This window comes from Anguilla rostrata, chromosome 13 (assembly GCF_018555375.3).
Source record: "Anguilla rostrata isolate EN2019 chromosome 13, ASM1855537v3, whole genome shotgun sequence".
NCBI classification, from domain to species: domain Eukaryota; kingdom Metazoa; phylum Chordata; class Actinopteri; order Anguilliformes; family Anguillidae; genus Anguilla; species Anguilla rostrata.
In genome coordinates, this window is record NC_057945.1 from 8,845,110 (window position 1) to 8,864,096 (window position 18,987).

Sequence of the window (18,987 nt, forward strand, 5' to 3'; positions counted from 1 at the left end):
TGTATTTTCATAAGGTTTTATTAAGACTTGAAGTAAACAAAAGTGTTATGTAATGGATAGGTCATTGTGAGGTTAGGTTTAGGATACATTCAAGACTAGTGCACAGAATTCACCCCTCCCCTTCAACACACACTGAACAAGGTAATCAATGCGCACAATACATAAAAAAATATTCCCTACTCATAATGTAACAACCAGTTCCCGCTGTGGGAAAAAAAAAAAAAAACTTTACATTTTTTATATTTTGATTGTTTCAAGATGCATTTTTTTTTTTACGTGGCACCTGTTTATCTGAAATGCACTTATTTTTGGCAGAAATAGAAATGGGAGAAAGTCGGCATTTATTCCAAATAATCTGAACCTCATAAAATGAATTTTGTTTCAAGATACATTTTCATATGGCTGCAGTTAATGTACAATGCATTTCTTTTGGCAAAGGTAAAGGGCATAAAGAATGTAGTCCAAATAATTAGAGCAAGGTATCATTAAAAATGGAAAATGTCTTGTTAATGGTTGTGAAAATCATGATTAAAAACATTGGCTTAAAAATTGTCACATTTTTATAATGTACATAGAAAAATGTGATTAATCCATACTGCTGTACAGTAAGTCAAACTACAGTGAACTGACCCAAGTTATCTGTGAGCTGAAGTTTTTCCAGCAGTAGTTATGTTTCTGAAAGCTGTACTATTGACAGACTGCACATTGAAATGACAATCCGTTTCAACCAATCCGTTTAATTTGACAACGTGATATTTTCTTCTAAAATATTTATTAGTTTGTGTGATATTGAAGGGCTGTGATATTAAGTATTAACATAAGTGAGGGGCAATGAGCAAGTAGCATATTCCTGGGAGAAACATTAGCCAATTTTCAGTCCTTGTTGGTATTTATGTGATTGAATTACTGAAGTAAAGCGGAATCTCGGAAATGATCTCAGACTCCGAAAACAGGACCCATTTATGTTTTGTCCCTGACAAAAAGATGATTTTACAATGTGCCAACAATAGGGAAAAAATTATATTTCCATAAGAGTGTCATGGGTATGTGCCTTAAATGATTTCAGATTTTGAACAACATTTTTTTTTTTTTTTTAAATGTTGCTCCACATTGCTTTTTGTTGTTGGTAAATAAAAATAGGTTCTAAATAAATTCAACCTAATACATCTTAATTAAACATGAAAGTATTTTAAAGCAATGGGAAAGTGTAAGGGAGTTGTCACCATGTAAGTATGTTTATTGTGGGTGTGTTTTTAGCATGTTTGTTTGGAGATAGTGGAGGTGCTATACGTTGCCATCAGTCTCTGTTAAACTAGGTTTGTCGGTTCCCCAGCTTACACTGTGGTGCTGTTTTGTTGCCCCTGCTGGTTCCTCTCGATCACCTCCCGCAAGCCTTTGGTAAAGTGCAGGTTGGCTCCAATGACGATGAAGCCCTGGGGAGCGTGAGAAGGGAGGGAGACTTCAGGCCAGTGTTGAGGGACACAGCAGAGAGCTGAAAGGGTTCAGGTGCGCCTCTCACAAAACAATAAACGTGCCAGGCACTCTGGCACAAATAAATTCCGTATCCCCATTTCCCATAATTCAGAGAGGGGAAGGGAAAAAGTCATGGGGCTACACATGTTCTCAAGAATAAAAAAAATATTGTACTCCTTATTGTTGGAAAAGACCTTTCATTCTTTGGCCATATCAGTGCAGTTATGTGGCTCAGCTAAATTTTGCCCTTCGTTATGGCACCTCTAATCAACTTTGATGAAGGCCGAAATTCAAGTACTGCAGAGAATTCACAATGCCCGTAAGATGCCATTATAATAATAATAATAATAACTTTATTTATATAGCATCTTTTTGAGTGTAGCTCAAAGTGCTTTGCCAGGTCAACACAGTCATACAATATCAGGATAAAATCATTACCCATCATTCTAAAGTTCTCTAAATTTTATGAAAAACAGCCCTGCCTAAGTTTAATCCTTCTGTAGCCTAGAATGTACTGTGATTTTGGAACTGGGAATTATGTCTGATTGGCTACTCAATACTGGCCCACTTTGACTCCCCAGGTCATCACTGCTGGTGAGAATTTAATTCTTAGTTGTCCCACCTTGTAAAATGAATGCAATATAAATGTGTGACTCACGTTATGATACTCCACCACTTCTTCAATAAAGTCCATCCCCTCCGGCAGTGGGATCTGTACACCTCTCTTGGTTCGATCTGAAATTTGGAAATACATACAAGTTGACACAACATCTAAACGGCTGCAAAATAGTCTCATTAAATCTAAATGGATTTTGGTTTTATATCAGGCTTTTGGGTTGAAAACAAGGGTACATTGATCTATCAAAGTCAGGAACTACCTTCAGGGCTGAACATCCACTCAACATTTTAATTTGCTGCCACAAGTACTTGTCAACAGCTAAGCTGAAAATAGAGGCACTGATTGCTAGTCCCTCTCTAATTAAATTGTACTCTAATTGGCTCTTATATGCCTAGCTCTACAATATTTTTAGAACCTGTGATTATGCTGTAGAGTAGGGTATATAAGACTGCCATTGGCACACACACCATTTCAGTGATTAAGGTTACATGGCAAAACGTTTGAACCTTTTGGTCTCATCCCAACTCAAAAAATCAAGTGTGGATCTTTCCTGCATGTAGTCGCAGATCATTCTTAGCCCAACTGACACGGTTTAGTATGTGGAGTGGTGTTTTAACTCTCTGTTGGTGGTGCGCTATTCGGACTTTTGGTTTCAAGCTATCGACTAACTGTCCGAAGTTCAGCGTTCAAAGCCGCCCCGTGCTCTGTAGCCTTTGAAGACGAGCCAGTTATCAGTTAGATTTGCATAGGCAGATAGGGACCGGAATTGCTGGTCAGTTTGCTGTACGTTCCGCTTCCCCGTTCCCCACTCGTTTCCCTTATCATTCATTCTGTTACGGTCTGACCCTAGACCAGGTCATAACACCACACACAGCCTGACTGAAGTACCTGTTACCAAACAGTGCCTTACTAAAGAAGCCATTGCTCTTTCGGACACTTTTCATTGAGCAGTGCCTGGCTTAAAGTACCCATTTCTCTTCCACACACCACGCCACGGAGGCCTAAAGTAGTGGCTCTTGGGGATGTGTTTCACGGACGTGCTTGGTACGTACCATTCAGAATGGGGACCACGGACAGCTGCAGCATTGTTTTCAAAGGGCCTTGCAGGGGGATGAGCTGAGGAGAAGGGCAGAGGGTTAGACTTCACCTCAGATCCAAGTTCACACAAGCAAAGAGTAACAATAATGGAGGACAAAAATCATAACCTCAGCTTACCGCCAATGATTCCAGAGCAGACTGGTTGGAGTAGATTTTAAACCTGCCAACAGATACCAGAACTCAATACTCAATTATTATTATTATTATTATTATTATTATTATTATTATTATTATTATTAGTCAATCTATTTGTTAATTACTAACTAAATTGCATGCTTAATGAATGTATTTTACATAATTTGAACAACTACATTACTCAATGACAATTCATGTGACCTTATTGTAAAGTTTTACCATTATTATTATGATCATTATTGATAATGCTGATGATGATGATGATGATGATGACGATGATGATGATAATAATAATAATTTTGTTCTTTTATTTTGTAATGCTACAGTTTACTATAGCCGCGTTTCCACCGCAGGAACTATACCCCGGAACTAGGAACCTTTTGAGGAACTCAGTGCGTTTCCACCGCAGGAACTAGGGTCTAAATTTAGTTCTGGGGGCTTTGTTTTACCCCCCAAAACGTTCCTGCTCGCGGGGTAGTACTTTCCGAAAGTACAGGAACCTTTTGGGTGGAGCTTGCAGCGCTGAACATTTCTGATTGGTCGAGTACTCGTAGCATTTGTGTTGTATTTATTTTCCGCCATTACCCGCCATGTTTGAAAATATGCAGCGGCAAACCAATTTATTTTCATAATAACTTCAAATCAAACTTGTATATTATGCGGCGCAGTAGCCTACTTTTGGTTATAGCCTGTCAACGTCTTGGAATTATAACGTGTGCTCTTCTGTTCTTTTCTTGCTTTAGTATTCGTTTTATAAAATGCTAAGCATTCGTGCTGGGACAGCATATTACGTAGGCTACCAAAACATTCAAACGGATTAATTCGGTTGCTGAATGTTTTCTTCCGGATTTTCTTTGTTAGCCCGTTGTAATTGACTCAAAACGTTTGATACAGTTATGTGAGGTATGCGGTAGTTCTGCATAATTAACATTGGTGATACAGTACAAGCAAACTGGAAATCACCTTCCGCACTTTTTATCCGGGTAAAATAACAGGTTAATTTTAGTAATCTTCCCTTTAGCTTTTTCAGACTGCCGTAATTTTACTCAATTTTACTGCCATTTTTCAATTCCACGAAAAGACCAGGAAGACTATGGACTCATTTATGGTGCATGGTTCGCATCTGGAGGGCACACTTCGCTGCTCGGCTAGCAGTAACTTCGAAGGAAAGCAAACGGTGGCTGTACCACTTACATTTTCACGCAAGTCCGAGTTTTCGTTCTATTCTTGTCATTTTGCGATTAGCCTATATGGAATTGACGACGAGAAAGTAATAAAACAGCAAATTGTTTACAACGTGTGCATGTTTTCTGCTGTTAATGAATGTGTTTGAGAGGATGTATGAAAATCAATAAATACAAAAGTAACCATATAGTCATTGTTGGTAACCCGTTGTATATAAGTGGAATAAACCCCTCCGGGCTGGTTATTAGAAAATAATGTAGGCTACTTCGGTGGTAGTATGGGGTTAGAGAAGAAATCGTATGACAGATGGACCGAGGGCAACGTCAGTGGGCTAATTTGCCTAATCTTCGCGGTACTTTAGACCCCGGTGGAAACGCAGACAACCATTGGCTGAAGGAACCTTTTAGTTCCTGGTAAAGTAGTTCCTGGGACTGAAAGTTCCGGGTAATTTTGGTGGAAACGCGGCTTAAGTTGATGTACCTTCTCAAGTCCATGTGAACAGCGAGCCGCTTGCCTTTCAAGGACACCTTAGCATTGAGTTTCCCTTCCTGTGACAGAGGAGAAAAGGAGGGTAACTGAGTTTATACTTGTGTGTGGTGAGACTTGCAACTATATGGGCCAATTCATCTTATTTTATATTTGTGAGAAGAGACTGACACAGAGAAAGATGGTGAGGGAGGAGAGGGAAAGTAGGAGGAAAGTAGAGAAAAAGAAACAAAGAGAGAGGGAGGAGGGAAATAAGATACGAGAGAGAGAGAAGCTTTTCACGGCAGTAGCTTTTATCATTTTTGACTACCTTTTCAGACTGTTAGGTAACGTTAGCTAACGTTCGTGGCCAACAGAAAAACGTTTGAATATGTTCGCAACCGTTAGCCAACGATTGCCATCTTGAACACACGTCTGGTCGAATACTGGACAGTCCTTGTTTTGTGTGAACGCTGGAAGCCACTAGCATGTGTGAAAGTTAGCTAAAGAGTGTTTGCCCTCACCATGGTCATGCTACTGAGCTGCACAGGCGGCTGGCCGGGTGGGAGCAGCATCACAATCATCATGGCGGTGACGGACACGCTGGCCCCAGAAGTTTTTATGGTGCAGCGTGGGGAGGAGGTGACCTTCAGCTCCAGGGAGAGAGGAGCCTCCACCAGGGCAGGGTTCTGGGAGGGGGAGAGATTTAATACCTCTTACTGTCACTGGGAGGTCTAGACCTCACAGTTAATATAACGCACTTTACTGTCACTGGGAGGCCTAGATCTCACAGTCAATCTAACGCACCTTACTGTCACAGAGAGGTCTAGACCTCACAGTTAATCTAATGCACCTTACTGTCACAGGGAAGTCTAGACCTCACAGTTAATTTAACGCACCTTACTGTCACAGGGAGGTCTAGACCTCACAGTTAATCTAATACACCTTACTGTCACAGGGAAGTCAGGACCTCAAATCAGTCTATCACACCCTATTGTCACAAGAAAGGCCAAATCTCGCATTCAACCTAACAGACCCTATTATCATAAGGCAGTCAATCAAACACGTCCTATTGTCAAAATCAAACACACTATTGTCTCAGGCCAGTCCTGACTTCACAATCAGTCACATGATTCAGCAGATCAGTGATACCATGGAAACCACATACATGCACTCACCAACATCATGATTGTCCCAAAATAGGTTGTCCTTAGCAGCATCTCCAAGTCCTTTGGCATCTGAAAATACATGATATCACAATATTACAACATTTAAGCATTCACCTAAACCTAAACCGAGCCTGGTGTATTCCATTTTCCTGAGAAATTGCACTCGATATATAAAAACACAAGGTTCACCTGTGTCGATTTTGATTTCACCTGTTCTATCGCATGATGTCCCAAGAATACATATGATGAGACTAAAGTTGTTTGGTGCAAACTATCATCCAGGTAAAAACATCCCTACCATCTGGCATGGTGGCTACAGCATCATGCTAAGGGGCTGCTTTCCAGTGGGAGGGACTGGAAATCTTGATGTCATCAAAGGAAAGACGAATGGAGCAAAAGTATTCAAATGCAAATTTGGGACAAATTTGCCTCTGTACTCCAGCACATTTTGAGTTTGAAAGTTAACAATGATTATGAGGTTAAAGTGCAGACTGTCAGCTTTGATTAGAAGGTATTCACATTAATATAGTCTGCTGAAATTACCCTCAGTTGCCAGTTCAAGTGGCAATTTACAGGGCACATCCACCGAAAGAAAGAAAAAAAGAAAGACAGAAAATATGGCGACAAGTCGTGTATTCTGCTGGTGTACCTTACCTTCTCATTCGCGATCAGCATTTGGAAGACCTTGGCTTTGTAGTAGGCGTAGAAGCCGCTGTCGAAGAAGTACTCGGACAGAGCCATGTAGACCATGCGGTCGTACTCTCTGATCACGGGGGTCACGGCGTAGTTCACGATCGTGTCGTTCTCATTCTGCAGGTCATAGTACATGCCCTGTGTAGCATGGAGGGAGAGGGGGCAGTGATATATAGTTACTATAGGAAACAGACATCTGATTTTTTTTAAATTTCTTTTAAATTAGTCATTTTCAGTCATTTTAAAATTAATTTTAAGTAAACAGTTTTGAGTAAGGAAGCCCTCTACATGTTGTAGTGCAGAAGCCACTTAACACACGATTGTGTGTAAATCAGGTGGTCATCACAAATTCATACAAGACGTATAAATATATAGAATGCAATATATGTCATATAAACCAGATTGATCTTATCTGGCAGCCCTGAAACCTTAAATCACTTTATTATTATTATTTATATTAATCAACAACCAGTTTAGACCCGAGTAACCAGGCTGAATTAGCTGTGAATTCAGCTGCCTTCACTTATTAATCAAGTGCTAAGTGGCAATGCAAACTATCACACTACCTGGCTGTCCATGGGAACCCCTGGATTATGATGTCATTTAAGAAATTTGTCACTCACCCTGAAGTCCAAATCCAGGCTCCTGGCAGTCACCACAGGATCATTCAAGAGGGAGTAGTCAATCCCCACAAAATCATCCACGTCTGAACGCACTGAGAAAAAAAACATATACAATTACATACACAAACACAAAAACACATAACACATGCACAAAGCGTGACGGTTTAATGCTCACTTTTTTGCATCAGTTATAATAATCGAGAGAAACTACTGTACAATAAGGAGCTTAAGAAGGTGTACCTGCTTATGCTACTTCTGGTTTCATACTGTTAAGTTCATTGGTCAGCCCGTAACTCTGAGGATCATATTCCAGATATATAATGACTGAGGGGTTGGTGTGTGATATGACCCTGCTACTCTTACCTGGAATGGTGTCCAGTAGTCTGTTAATCAGAACCAGACCAGCGTGGTTCAGAGCTGGACAGATCTGAAACACAGCAGCAGACCATTTTGGACTGACTCTCGTTTGACTCATCTGCATTTACCTGTATTCTCTGTATTTGTAGTATAAATACATTCAAAATCAACATTACTCTCAAGTATGTTCAATATTGTTTTGGCCTTGAATAAAGAGTAAGTACAGGAGTCTATGTTGTATGTCGTGGGTGTTTGCATACACAGGCAGGCTTGACTGTACCTGCTGGTTCAATACAAATCGCATTGCTGTCGTCAGGAACGTGGCCAGGAACTCATACACCCTCCTGTATAGAAAGCACAATAGTCAAAACACAATACACAAATATACACAAGGTCCAATGTAAGAGCTTCCATAAATGACAAGCAGAGACCAACAAACGGAGTAAAAGTATGCTGATTATCATTACAGTACATACTAATTGTATATGCTATAGGTATATGATTATTGTCAGTGGATTAAATAATGCTAATTATCATATAGTCATTGATAAATGGCATTGCTCATTAATCACAGGGGTTGGACTAAAACATCACAGGGGGAGAGGGAAGGGGAAGAGCAGATGTGAGGAAGGGAATGAGAAAGTGGGGCGACGCAGGACGATGAGGAGATGAGGACTCACCCCAGGGTCCCGGAGAACTTGGCGCGCATTTTGGCGATGGACGCGTCGCAGGAGACGTTGGAGATCTTGAGGCGTCCCAGGTCGTCTCTGATCATGTGCAGAGCCGTGTGGATGTTCACGCCCTCGGCGGAGGCGTTGATGACCCCCACGTCGTGGCTGAGGGACACGCGGGACAGCCACCATCATCATCGCGGGCAAAAAAGCTAGTTCCTTCTTTTTATCACAAGTGTTTGCCATTTATCTGGCTTTCCTGTAAGTCTCTTTGTCTGTAATGATGTTAAACCCTGCAATCACTTTTTTTGCAGGGTTTATCATTACAGGCAGGAACCAAAGGATCTTAAAAATGATTTTCCTGTGTATGAATTATATGAAATTTATGAAATATAATTTTTTTCAAATTTATTAACAGGAAATCATGAAAATTCCTTTCGAACTGATTGCTGAGAGGTTCATTTCTGATTGGCTGCCCACTAAATTATCACAGTGCTGATTGGACAGAATTTAATGCCATGTTAATTATGTGATGAACACAATCCCAAATTAACAATAGCAAATCAGTCTGCAGTGGGCAGGAGGCTAACTGTGTTTTGGACACGGGGAGAACATGAAAATTCTGCACAGAAAGGCCCAGGCCGGATTTGGACCCAGGACATTCTTGCTGTGATTACACATATTGCACTGTGTCTTTATGGTAATTTTCGCTTTAACATCTTTTCCCAGTCGCTATGGCTATTGACTGTTTCAGACAAAGCCTTTTCCCCAATACATTGGTCAGCGTTTAGGACAAAAGTCACTGAGGCCGAGGAAGTTGAGGAGAACATGTGACCGGGAGGACGGGGCGGCGGTTTGAAGGAACTCACAAGAACCAGTAGAGAATATTGCGTTGGAAGGTGAGGGCGATGGAGGAGTTCTGCACCTCAAAGAGCAGGCCAAAGTTGGGCTGGAAGCGCAGGTCTGCGCCCGTCAGGTTCAGCTCTGTGATCTTCACCCTGGAGCGCGCAAGACAGGGACACGGGGGGCGTATTTACCAGAGAACCGTGGAGGCTGGAAGTAAGCGGATTGTCAAACTAATTCATGCATCAGGCTTGGTCTGCTTTAAAGGTATGTGATCCGAAATATTTCAGTATCACATGATTTGAAATCAGAGCACGTGCTAATCTGCACTCTTCCAAATCAAGAAGGCGGCAGCAATAAGTGCTGATAAAAAAAAATGATTGGGGAAAGGCATCTTAAAAGTGGATTTATTTGTCATGACATGAATCACTTTTTGTGACATAATGTGGCTTAATAGAGTAAATTGATTAAAAGTGTGATGACCAGCCATTCCAATTTACATTTTAGTGGTTGCAACGAAAAACAAGCACACACAGGGGTCACCCAGAAGAACGGAGAGCCCTGGTTTGGGATCCTTGTGACACGCGCTGTGAGCAAAGTGTAGTGGCCCCCAACCGTGGCCCTGGAGAGCTTTTAGGCTGGACAAAAGAGGGTTTCTTCTCCACTTTTAAATCAGCAACTGATTCACTGATCCCAAGAACCAGGTTAGGTGGGTTAGCTGTGTAGTAAACCGCTTCAACTCATCAGTGAAGTGCTGAGTAGCACTGAAGAGCAGAACATCGAGGACCAGGGCAGCAGACCCAGTGATTGGTGGGATGTGCTGAGGAGGAGCTCACTCGTTGATGGTGTACTGGAAGCGGCCCTCTTTGCCCTTCATCTCCGGCATGGTCATGTTCCCCAGCTCCTCCTCCACGAATCTCTGAGTCTCAACCTTCACTGTGGGGAACACAATCACGGGGCTCCTTACACACATTCACACATTTACAGACACTCACAGACACTCTCACAACCTGAAATGAGTCTCAGCCTTCACTGTGGGGAACACAACCAGGGGCTCTTTACACTCATTCATACTTTTACCAGACACCCTGACAACCTGAAATACATGGTTAGATGAGCACCAATATAGATGCAAAAATGAACTCCGATCCAACCAAAACCAAACCAAAAAGCAATGCTGCTACAATCATGTCACAAGCAAGTGCAAATGAAGAAGGTGTAATATTTATCTTACAAATGATTAGCTTAGTAATTGATGAGCAATGAGCAACATGCTATATTAGCTACATATACTGTATGTGGTTGGGATGGAGGTAGGAGACATGGAGAAGCAGCTGCAGAACTGTGTGCGGTGAATTTAAACCTTACACATCTCCAGGCCACTGGAGGTGATCCGAATCTTGCAGCCCGGGGGCTCGGCGGTCGTCATGGTTACGAGGAGTGACAGGAAAACGGCGAGCGCTCTGCAAGGGGCCATGGTCTCTCAGTCAGCCTGGACCCCACACACAGACAAGACAAGGCTGTTCAAAAAAATACAGACCAGTACAATCGCTGTTACTTTCAAAAAAGGGCTCCTTAAAGAGGATATAATGCACAGACAGGACCCAATGTGGCTTAAGAGCAGGGGCGTGCACAGACATTTTGAGGGGCAGGGGCTCAAGCCAAGAAAGAGTTTTATAATGACTATGGCGATGAAGTTTCATAACAGTAATCATAATTATAACAATAACTGCAGCAACAACACAACAATAATAATAAAAATATTTATTATTATGTATTTGGTCCTGGGGGACATTTCAGTCAAGGAGGACAAAGGGGCAGTGGCTCGAGCCACTGTAGCCACCCCCTCTGCACGCCCCTGGTTAAGAGAGCAAACTTGTAAACAGAATCCAAAATCAATTTGGGGAGTGCTACAAACAACATTATAAACTTTTGAATGTTAAAATTTCAAAAATATTTTTATATCTGATGCCTTTACTTTTGTCCTAGAATAGTGGAGCCAAATATTAATACCAATAAAACATCACTACTGCTCACTACTACTACCACTACTACTACTGCTACTATGAATAATAATAATAATAATAATTAATATTATTTATAATAATAATAATAATAATAATAATAATAATAATAATGATGATGATGATGATGATGATGATGATGAACACCTTAATGATAAAAACGCACCGCCTTAGTTTAATGAGTTCAGTTACGTGTAGAGTGGCTGAACGGCAGCGAGCAGTAATACTATCCCAGAAGCTTTTCAGCCTCTCTCATTTAATCAGTTCCACATCAGCGACCCCTTTAATCACAGCCTGGGAAAAGAGTGCGGGAGACATAAGTATACAAGCACGCCCATTTCACGCTCAGCCCCAGTCACCAATCAGCGGCAGGCGATGGCGCTTTTTAACAACGCACTTCAGAATGCAGGGCAGTGAACCCACAGCGGTGGCGCACTTCTTACGGTGTCCAGCCAAAAGACCTCACGCAAGTGCCTCGCACAGTGTGTACTCTACAGCCTGGCATGGCAGATCCCAGCTCGTAAACAACCTTCCTGTCCCACACAGAAAACCAATAACATTTCTTACATTCACATTGTCATCATCCGGTTCTGTTTTTTTCTTCTCCCCCGCCACTCAATCTTCATGAAACGCAAAAGTGAGAGATCCTGCACCAAAAACGCCACCCCCCCCCCCCCCTCCTCCTCTCCCCCCTCCTCCTCTCCCCGAGCAAGGGAAGCGGAGTTCACGGTGCCGTTCACCCCTGAGGCGGAGTTCGGAAACATCACCGGGAGCTCTCTCAGCCTGTCCCGGTCTCTCCCCTCGGAGACGGCGTCCCCGGCCGGAGCGGAGCGCCGACTCTGACCTGCGGGCGTGTGCAGCGGCACGCCGGGGAGCGCCGGGAGAGCGGTGGTGTCCTGAGGGAGCCGCGGGGTCCTCACAGCGCAGCTCTTTGCGGTGGTGTCCTGAGGGAGCAGCGGGGTCCTCACCGCGCAGCTCTTTGCGGTGGTGTCCTGAGGGAGCAGCGGGGTCCTCACCGCGCAGCTCTTTGCGGTGGTGTCCTGAGGGAGCAGCGGGGTCCTCACCGCGCAGCTCTTTGCGGTGGTGTCCTGAGGGAGCAGCGGGGTCCTCACCGCGCAGCTCTTTGGGTGGTGTCCTGAGGGAGCAGCGGGGTCCTCACTGCGCAGCTCTTTGCGGTGGTGTCCTGAGGGAGCGCGGGGTCCTCACGCCTGCTGGTCCAGTCTCGACTTTGCGGTGGTGTCCTGAGGGAGCAGCGGGGTCCTCACTGCGCAGCTCTTTGCGGTGGTGTCCTGAGGGAGCCGCGGGGTCCTCACTGCGCAGCTCTTTGCGGTGGCGTCCTGAGGGAGCCGTGGGGTCCTCACGGCGCAGCTCTTTGTCTTCTGCCCCAGCGGGGGCAGCAGCAATCGCTATAGTAACTCCCAGGCATGGGGGACCCCGAAAGACCAAGAGAGAGGGGTGTGGGATATTTCATGACCCTCACACTTTTTTCTTTTTTTTTTTTGGCAATGTAACGCCCACTCCACACCCCCACCCTTCCCACCACCAGCCCCCCACCTTCCCACCACTACCCCCACACCTTATTTCCTGGGGCTTCCAAACACAGTGAGAAACCACCCACTGAGAATCCAAATGACAGAATTACACTGCAACATTACAGTTGCTAACAGTCGCTGTTACCCGGTGCGACTTATGAAAGTGATTCAGCAGTTTGGCAGATGCTCTTATCCGCAGAAGCTTAGAAAGCTTACATTATCTTCAAACACAGTCTGTTTATACAGCTGGATATCTACTGAAGCACTTCGGGTTAAAGTACCTCACTCATGGGAACTACAGCAGTCCCCTGCCTGGGAATTGGACCTACATCAATGGAGTTGCAAGGGAGACAGTCAGTTCCCTAGCCATTATGTTACACTGTCACCCCAATAAGCCCCCCTAATTGAAAAAATTATCCTTTGACCCCCTCCCCCCCCCCAATATACACACATGCACATACCCACTCCCCACCTCACCCATCTGCTCCCACACCATGCCACCACCCTCTTGATCTACTTGTCTCACCTCGTCTTATCACTAAAACCCCCTTCAAAAAACTTAACAGCTGCCTCCAAATAAGCAGAACCCCAGAACTGAGGGAGGAGGAGGGGGGGACATGGGAGAGTGATAATGGGGGTGGGGTGGGGGTGAGGGGGTTCAGAGAGGCGGTCTGCACTCAATGACTCTAGCACACGGGAAACAAAGAGCCCCCAGGAGGGCACGAACGGGTCAGCCCCCCCATCCACACCCCCACCCCTCGCAGGCCTTAGGGTCCGGCGGCTTCCCCCCCCGCATCACGGACCGCCGAGCGGAACACTGCCGCCCCGGACATCCTTTTCTGGGAATCCCGTTTGAGCGCCCGGGGTCAAGGAATGTTCCCTTCCACAAGGGGCCGCAACGCACAAAGCAGGATTGCATGTGAGAGATGAGGATCCACCGCTTTGAACCACTTTCTAACTGACATCGGTCACTTCATAACGGCGAAACGGCGAAATTCTACCATAATATTCACCAGTATACTATAATATCTCACGATGAATGAAGACCCTCACTGCTAGTTATCACCTTTGTGTTGTATTTTGTACTGTGTTCGAATGTATTCACCACGTGCAGACTTATTTGCCTGCGTATTCCAACAAATCTTGTTTCACGTTTGAAGATTGCTTGTTTTAATTTTATGGAATACATTATGAACATTGTGATAATTACAGCAGAGCAAGCAGGGTTGAGTGGGGTCTCATTGCAGCAATAGTGTAATGTTCATCACTAGATCCTTCAGCATTTCTCACATTGAGCCACTGTAACTGCTCTGACCCAAAAGAACAAACCTCCAGACGGTGGGAGACAGTTCACACAAAAACATGAGCCAAACCGTTGGCATCATTTTCATGACATTTCACAACAAACCTTTCCTGTTATTTTGAAAGTACAATCTTCCATGAGTTTCACCTGCGAATGTATAATTTTAAACACTGCTCTGGGGCAGCATTAACAGTGCTTGTGAATTATCTGGAATATCATTACGTGAGTCATTCTGTGTCTCATTTTGCGTGTGTGAGTGTGTGTGTGGGGGAGGGGGTGGGGGGTTGTGCAATGAGGAAAGGTTAAGCACTGATTTAAACAAAAAAACAAAACAATAATGTAGTCCTGCCCTGTCCAGGTCAGTGACCTATGCAAGACCCCAGAGTACTTCTGCTTCTTCCAAAACAGGAGGTTTACTGGAAATCGATCTGCCAGTAGTACTGGGAATTTTGGGTGTGTGAGTGTGTGTGTGTGTGTGTGCTACATACGTACGTATTCATATATCCGTGTGGGAGAGATACAGGATGCAGAGAAGTAGGGAGAAAGAGGGAGTAGATAACGAGAGAGAGAAAGTGCAGTCTGTTTCATGCGTGCACCTTTAGCCAGAATGTTCCGTAACTGTACTGTTCAGGGGTCAAGTGTAAATGAAGCCAGACTCTGCATTCAGAAAATGTTGCTCCTGAAATTTGCCGGTTCAAGAGACTGGCAGAATGATAGTATGTACTGTATATTCGCCATTTTTATCGATTAATTGAGCGATAAAGTGATTCTAAATATTTTGTGAGGTGCCTCTACTATATTCCCACAAAGTTAAAAAACAGAACAATTATATTGTAACAAAAGGAACGCACAGTATAGTAGCTTCATTTTGTAGTTACATCCATTGCTCTCACTATAATGCTTTGCTAATCCGATGTGCAGATCAGATAAAAGATAATGTATATAATGTATATTTTAAAAAAGACATAATGAATGAGTCACCTCAACTGGTTCATGCAGTACTCTAAGTGGTGATTAGATGGTGCTACAATACCTGACTGTGATTTACTATAATATTGTAAACACAGATACTGACTTCTGTCTGTATATGAAGTAATTTACTGAAATATTATGACCTGCTCTACCATACTCGGACCTACTCTAAGATTAAAGGTGTAAATTGCCTTTAAGAGTGTCCAATACAATAATAAATTGCAGTTTTATTTGTCAGGACGAACTCAAGGCAGGTCAGCAAGTGAAGACATCCAATCAATTTGCAAGAAGAATGTTCCGGTAGAATGTCCTCTTTCTCTCTTAAATTTGCTCGCTCAGTCAAATCATTGCCCTCGGATTCCATCACAGGTAATTGAAAAACACTACAACCCTCAGTTGTAAAGGACACACTGAACAAGTAGGGCATTCATCTCAGTAAAGGATCCTGTTCCCATAGCATGCGGTCTTCTGCCAAGAATTAGTTTCAACCTCTATTGAACCTCCTACCCTCCTGTTTGCCATCACAAGTAGAAGCTATCGTGCAGCACTTTCAACAAACCTTTGCTTTAACAGTTGTAGAGTGTTCCTACACGCCTTGGCCACTCACCTCTGCCTGAGCCATTGTTGGAGAGGCATTATATCGCCGCTACTCTCTCAACGGGTCCCATCGACTCCAAACCCCTGCTCTGAGCGCTGTCCGTGTCACCTTTAGTCTGGATTTCCACAACATCCATGCCTGCTTTCCCATTTCTCAATACAGTTACACAATAAACCGAAATACTTACTGTGTGTTGTCAGCGGACAATTCCTCAGTGGAGATGGTTTTTCTTTTTTGAGTTCCAAGTATTTAAGTCAGATTTTTTAAAATCTTTTTTTGCAGTTACAACAAATTCACCCCTTTTAATGGCTGGCTCCGACTCTCTTTCTCTCCCTCAGTTTCCCAAGTGAGGGTGGTATTTATAGCGGCAGGTTGTAGGAGAAAGGGGTGGGCCTTCTGAATGAGTCGTACGACCATGTGGTCATTATAATGACAGTAATCTATTTCACAAACATACTTTGCAGGCAGCTTTTCACATTTTCAGCTTATGAGTGCAGAAGCGAGATGAGAATACATGGATAATCAAAAAGATAGACTTAAATAATGCAGACTACTTTCTTCAACTACAGGACATGAATATTACCAATTTTTTTCCTTTTGGTTTTAGGCCTTGAGGTCACTGCCTGAACAAAATTTGTGATCTAACGGCGTCTTACAGACTTTTTTTGGGTATTTCCTTGAAATCCTGAAATACCCCGAAAAATTATGAAAATGGTGGCAATAGTTTGTCTTGACTGTTAGTAGAAGTGCTGCTCTGTGATTTGTATTCAAGTGGCACTCTCTCATTTCAAAATAAATACCTTTTGGAACTTTTCTCGGGAGAACAACCTCAACTTGATTATATGTTTGCAGTGTGGTCTGATGATACAGAGGGCTGTGGTTGTTTTTTTTTTATGTGCAGTGATTCGCTGCTAAATCAGACACATCACAGTGTCACGTGCAGCCTCTGGAACAAGATCAGTTGTACATTTATTTTAAAAAGTTATTTTTAAAAAGACTATTGCAGACCTTTCAAACAGTCTCCCTCTTTGTTTAAAATTTTGTTGGAACATCTACGGCACGTTTTACCACTTACTGTCCTGATTTTTGAGTTTCATTGACAGTGTTGTATGCTGTGCACCAAAAAAGGGGACGTCACAAAGATGGAAGAAATTCTACTAATTGCAAATGGAAAAGAGCATGTCATTTTGGTTATTCATTCCCCTTTGATACATTCTTACCCATGATATGGGTGGTTCCAAAGCATCCTCTGCCAAGACAATGTTACTTGCCGCTTCAATTTGCTTGGTGGGGCAATTCCTTTGATGTAGGAGGATGGGTAATTACCACTTTAGAACCATTTCGCAAAAGGGTGGGGGAGGCTTTCATAAGGAGGGCAACTGGTAATCTCAAAGCAGGCTTAAGAAAGCCCTTTAGATGCTTCTGCTATCATTTGATTAATGAGTATCACAATCCTGTCATCCTGTGAGAAAAAAAACTAGCAATAAAACTACTCATTCTTAGCCCATGGATCTTGTATGAGAGATCAGCTTCATTCAAAGCTAAAAAAAAAAAAAAAAAAACTAAAAAAAAGAATATGACAAACTCATTATTTTATAGGAAAATCAAATGAAGAGAAATCCATAAGGAAAGGACACATTGTATTATTTATTAGGAATACAATTGGAGCAATACCATAACACAATATCATTAGCGGTTAGTGGTGATTTTGTTTAGTTGGGGGCCTTAATGATGAGAATGTGACTGGTTTGTATATACTGTACATTCACACATTATATATGCATTTTATATTGGTTGTCCTATCGTTCAGATTTTTCACTTTTATAACTCTAATGACCTATTTAAACCAAAATATGTCACAAACTGTTTCTCAACAAGCTTTCCATAACAACTAATTCCTGTTATTATAACACTACAATATTACCAAATAACTACGCAGTGCTCAGTATAAATACTATTTTGGTGTATTATTAACTTACGGACATCTCTCTTGTTTTAAATCTGGAAATTTGCCACATCAATTGAGTTTTTGTCATATTTTGAGACTTTCCTGAACTTTGCAAAGATGTCATCGCAGAGGAAATGAAATGTTTATTTTCAACAAAATATTTTTTAAATCCTGATTTGTGCACGCTGGTATACACAGAACTATTCCTATCCTGGAAACTCCACTTCCAGGAGTGGGATGAACAATCAGAAACCCTTCTGCAACATAGTCAGCCATTTTCCTTCACGGATTTAGGTTGTGCTATGCGGATAGCCCAGGCCTGATAAGTACGATAAGCCACAGTCCTGACCGTAAAGGAAGCCATGGACCCTCTGGGAACATGTGGGCAGCAGACACCCTAAAAGCGTGTCACACAAGTGTGTCACATCTCCTGATCTCCTGAGGCGCACAGCCAATCAGAGCTCAGCTCAGGGGGCAGTTAAGTGCGGTATGCTCTGGTTGCCCATGCTAGGCCTCGATAGCGAAGCCTGTTATTTTCCCGGGAGGCGGCCCATTCATTTCTGTGCAGCCAGTGAGCAGCGATCCTTTCATCCACTCGCCCATAGAGAAGAGCGTTGGCAGATGTGTAACTCTCAAGGGCATGTCTGTCTATGGGGTTGCCACCATGCATCTCTTAGCATATAAACAATGAACCCTTCCCTCAGAACTGATTTATTTTTAACCGGAATCTCCCCCACCAAGCTGACCAAAATCTCTCCTCGAGGTATTCTTAAAAATGAAAAAAGTTACATTAATATAAAAGTGGTCACAAATATCTATCTTATAAAGCAGGATGGAGGCAGCCTACATTACTCTTCGTTCATTCATTTGAACTATATCACTGTATTTGTGTTTCTTTGTTTCTTGCTTCAACCCAGGACCTAAACACAGAGATCAGCATTCACAAAGACAATCCTTTATTTAGTTTCAATTTAATAGTGTCTATACAATTTCTTTGCTCCCATTTATCTCCTCTGTCTGACTGGAGCTTGAATAATCTGAAACAAAATTATTTGAATGAGCAATCTGGGGAAATCTTGCAACTGGACATTCCAAGCATATTACAAATGTGCAAATCCCAAGCCTAATTTTCTCACATAAAAATATTACTTACTGTTAAAAAAACAACACATGCTTTTATAGATTACAGAACAACACAATGCATTGGGAAGATCATATATGACAGTGCCTTCATTTGTTAAAGGTTAAAGGTGACTTTTGCCCGTTAAAAGCATTATCA

The 18,987-nt window shown here is 42.7% G+C and overlaps 1 protein-coding gene across 6 annotated transcripts in view; it reads right to left on the reverse strand.

Annotated features, from left to right (window-relative positions):
• pltp (phospholipid transfer protein) overlaps window positions 1-18,987 on the reverse strand; it is a 23,293-nt gene continuing 4,306 nt past the window's right edge. The window contains exons 1-17 of one of the 6 annotated variants that reach the window (XM_064305689.1): window positions 11,885-11,979; window positions 11,522-11,649; window positions 10,700-10,851; window positions 10,168-10,267; window positions 9,358-9,486; window positions 8,498-8,653; window positions 8,098-8,161; window positions 7,824-7,887; window positions 7,461-7,552; window positions 6,799-6,975; window positions 6,154-6,213; window positions 5,500-5,664; window positions 4,991-5,058; window positions 3,308-3,350; window positions 3,145-3,208; window positions 2,132-2,208; window positions 1-1,433 (exon numbers count right to left, since the gene is read on the reverse strand). In XM_064305689.1, the coding sequence (XP_064161759.1) occupies window positions 1,335-1,433; window positions 2,132-2,208; window positions 3,145-3,208; window positions 3,308-3,350; window positions 4,991-5,058; window positions 5,500-5,664; window positions 6,154-6,213; window positions 6,799-6,975; window positions 7,461-7,552; window positions 7,824-7,887; window positions 8,098-8,161; window positions 8,498-8,653; window positions 9,358-9,486; window positions 10,168-10,267; window positions 10,700-10,808 (1,467 nt within the window). In that variant the 5' untranslated portion in view covers window positions 10,809-10,851; window positions 11,522-11,649; window positions 11,885-11,979 and the 3' untranslated portion in view covers window positions 1-1,334. Of the gene's footprint in view, window positions 1,434-2,131; window positions 2,209-3,144; window positions 3,209-3,307; window positions 3,351-4,990; window positions 5,059-5,499; window positions 5,665-6,153; window positions 6,214-6,798; window positions 6,976-7,460; window positions 7,553-7,823; window positions 7,888-8,097; window positions 8,162-8,497; window positions 8,654-9,357; window positions 9,487-10,167; window positions 10,268-10,699; window positions 10,852-11,521; window positions 11,822-11,884; window positions 11,980-15,947; window positions 16,115-18,987 lie in introns of those variants that run through there. The other 5 variants (XM_064305687.1, XM_064305691.1, XM_064305692.1 and 2 more) reach the window with 5 other exon arrangements.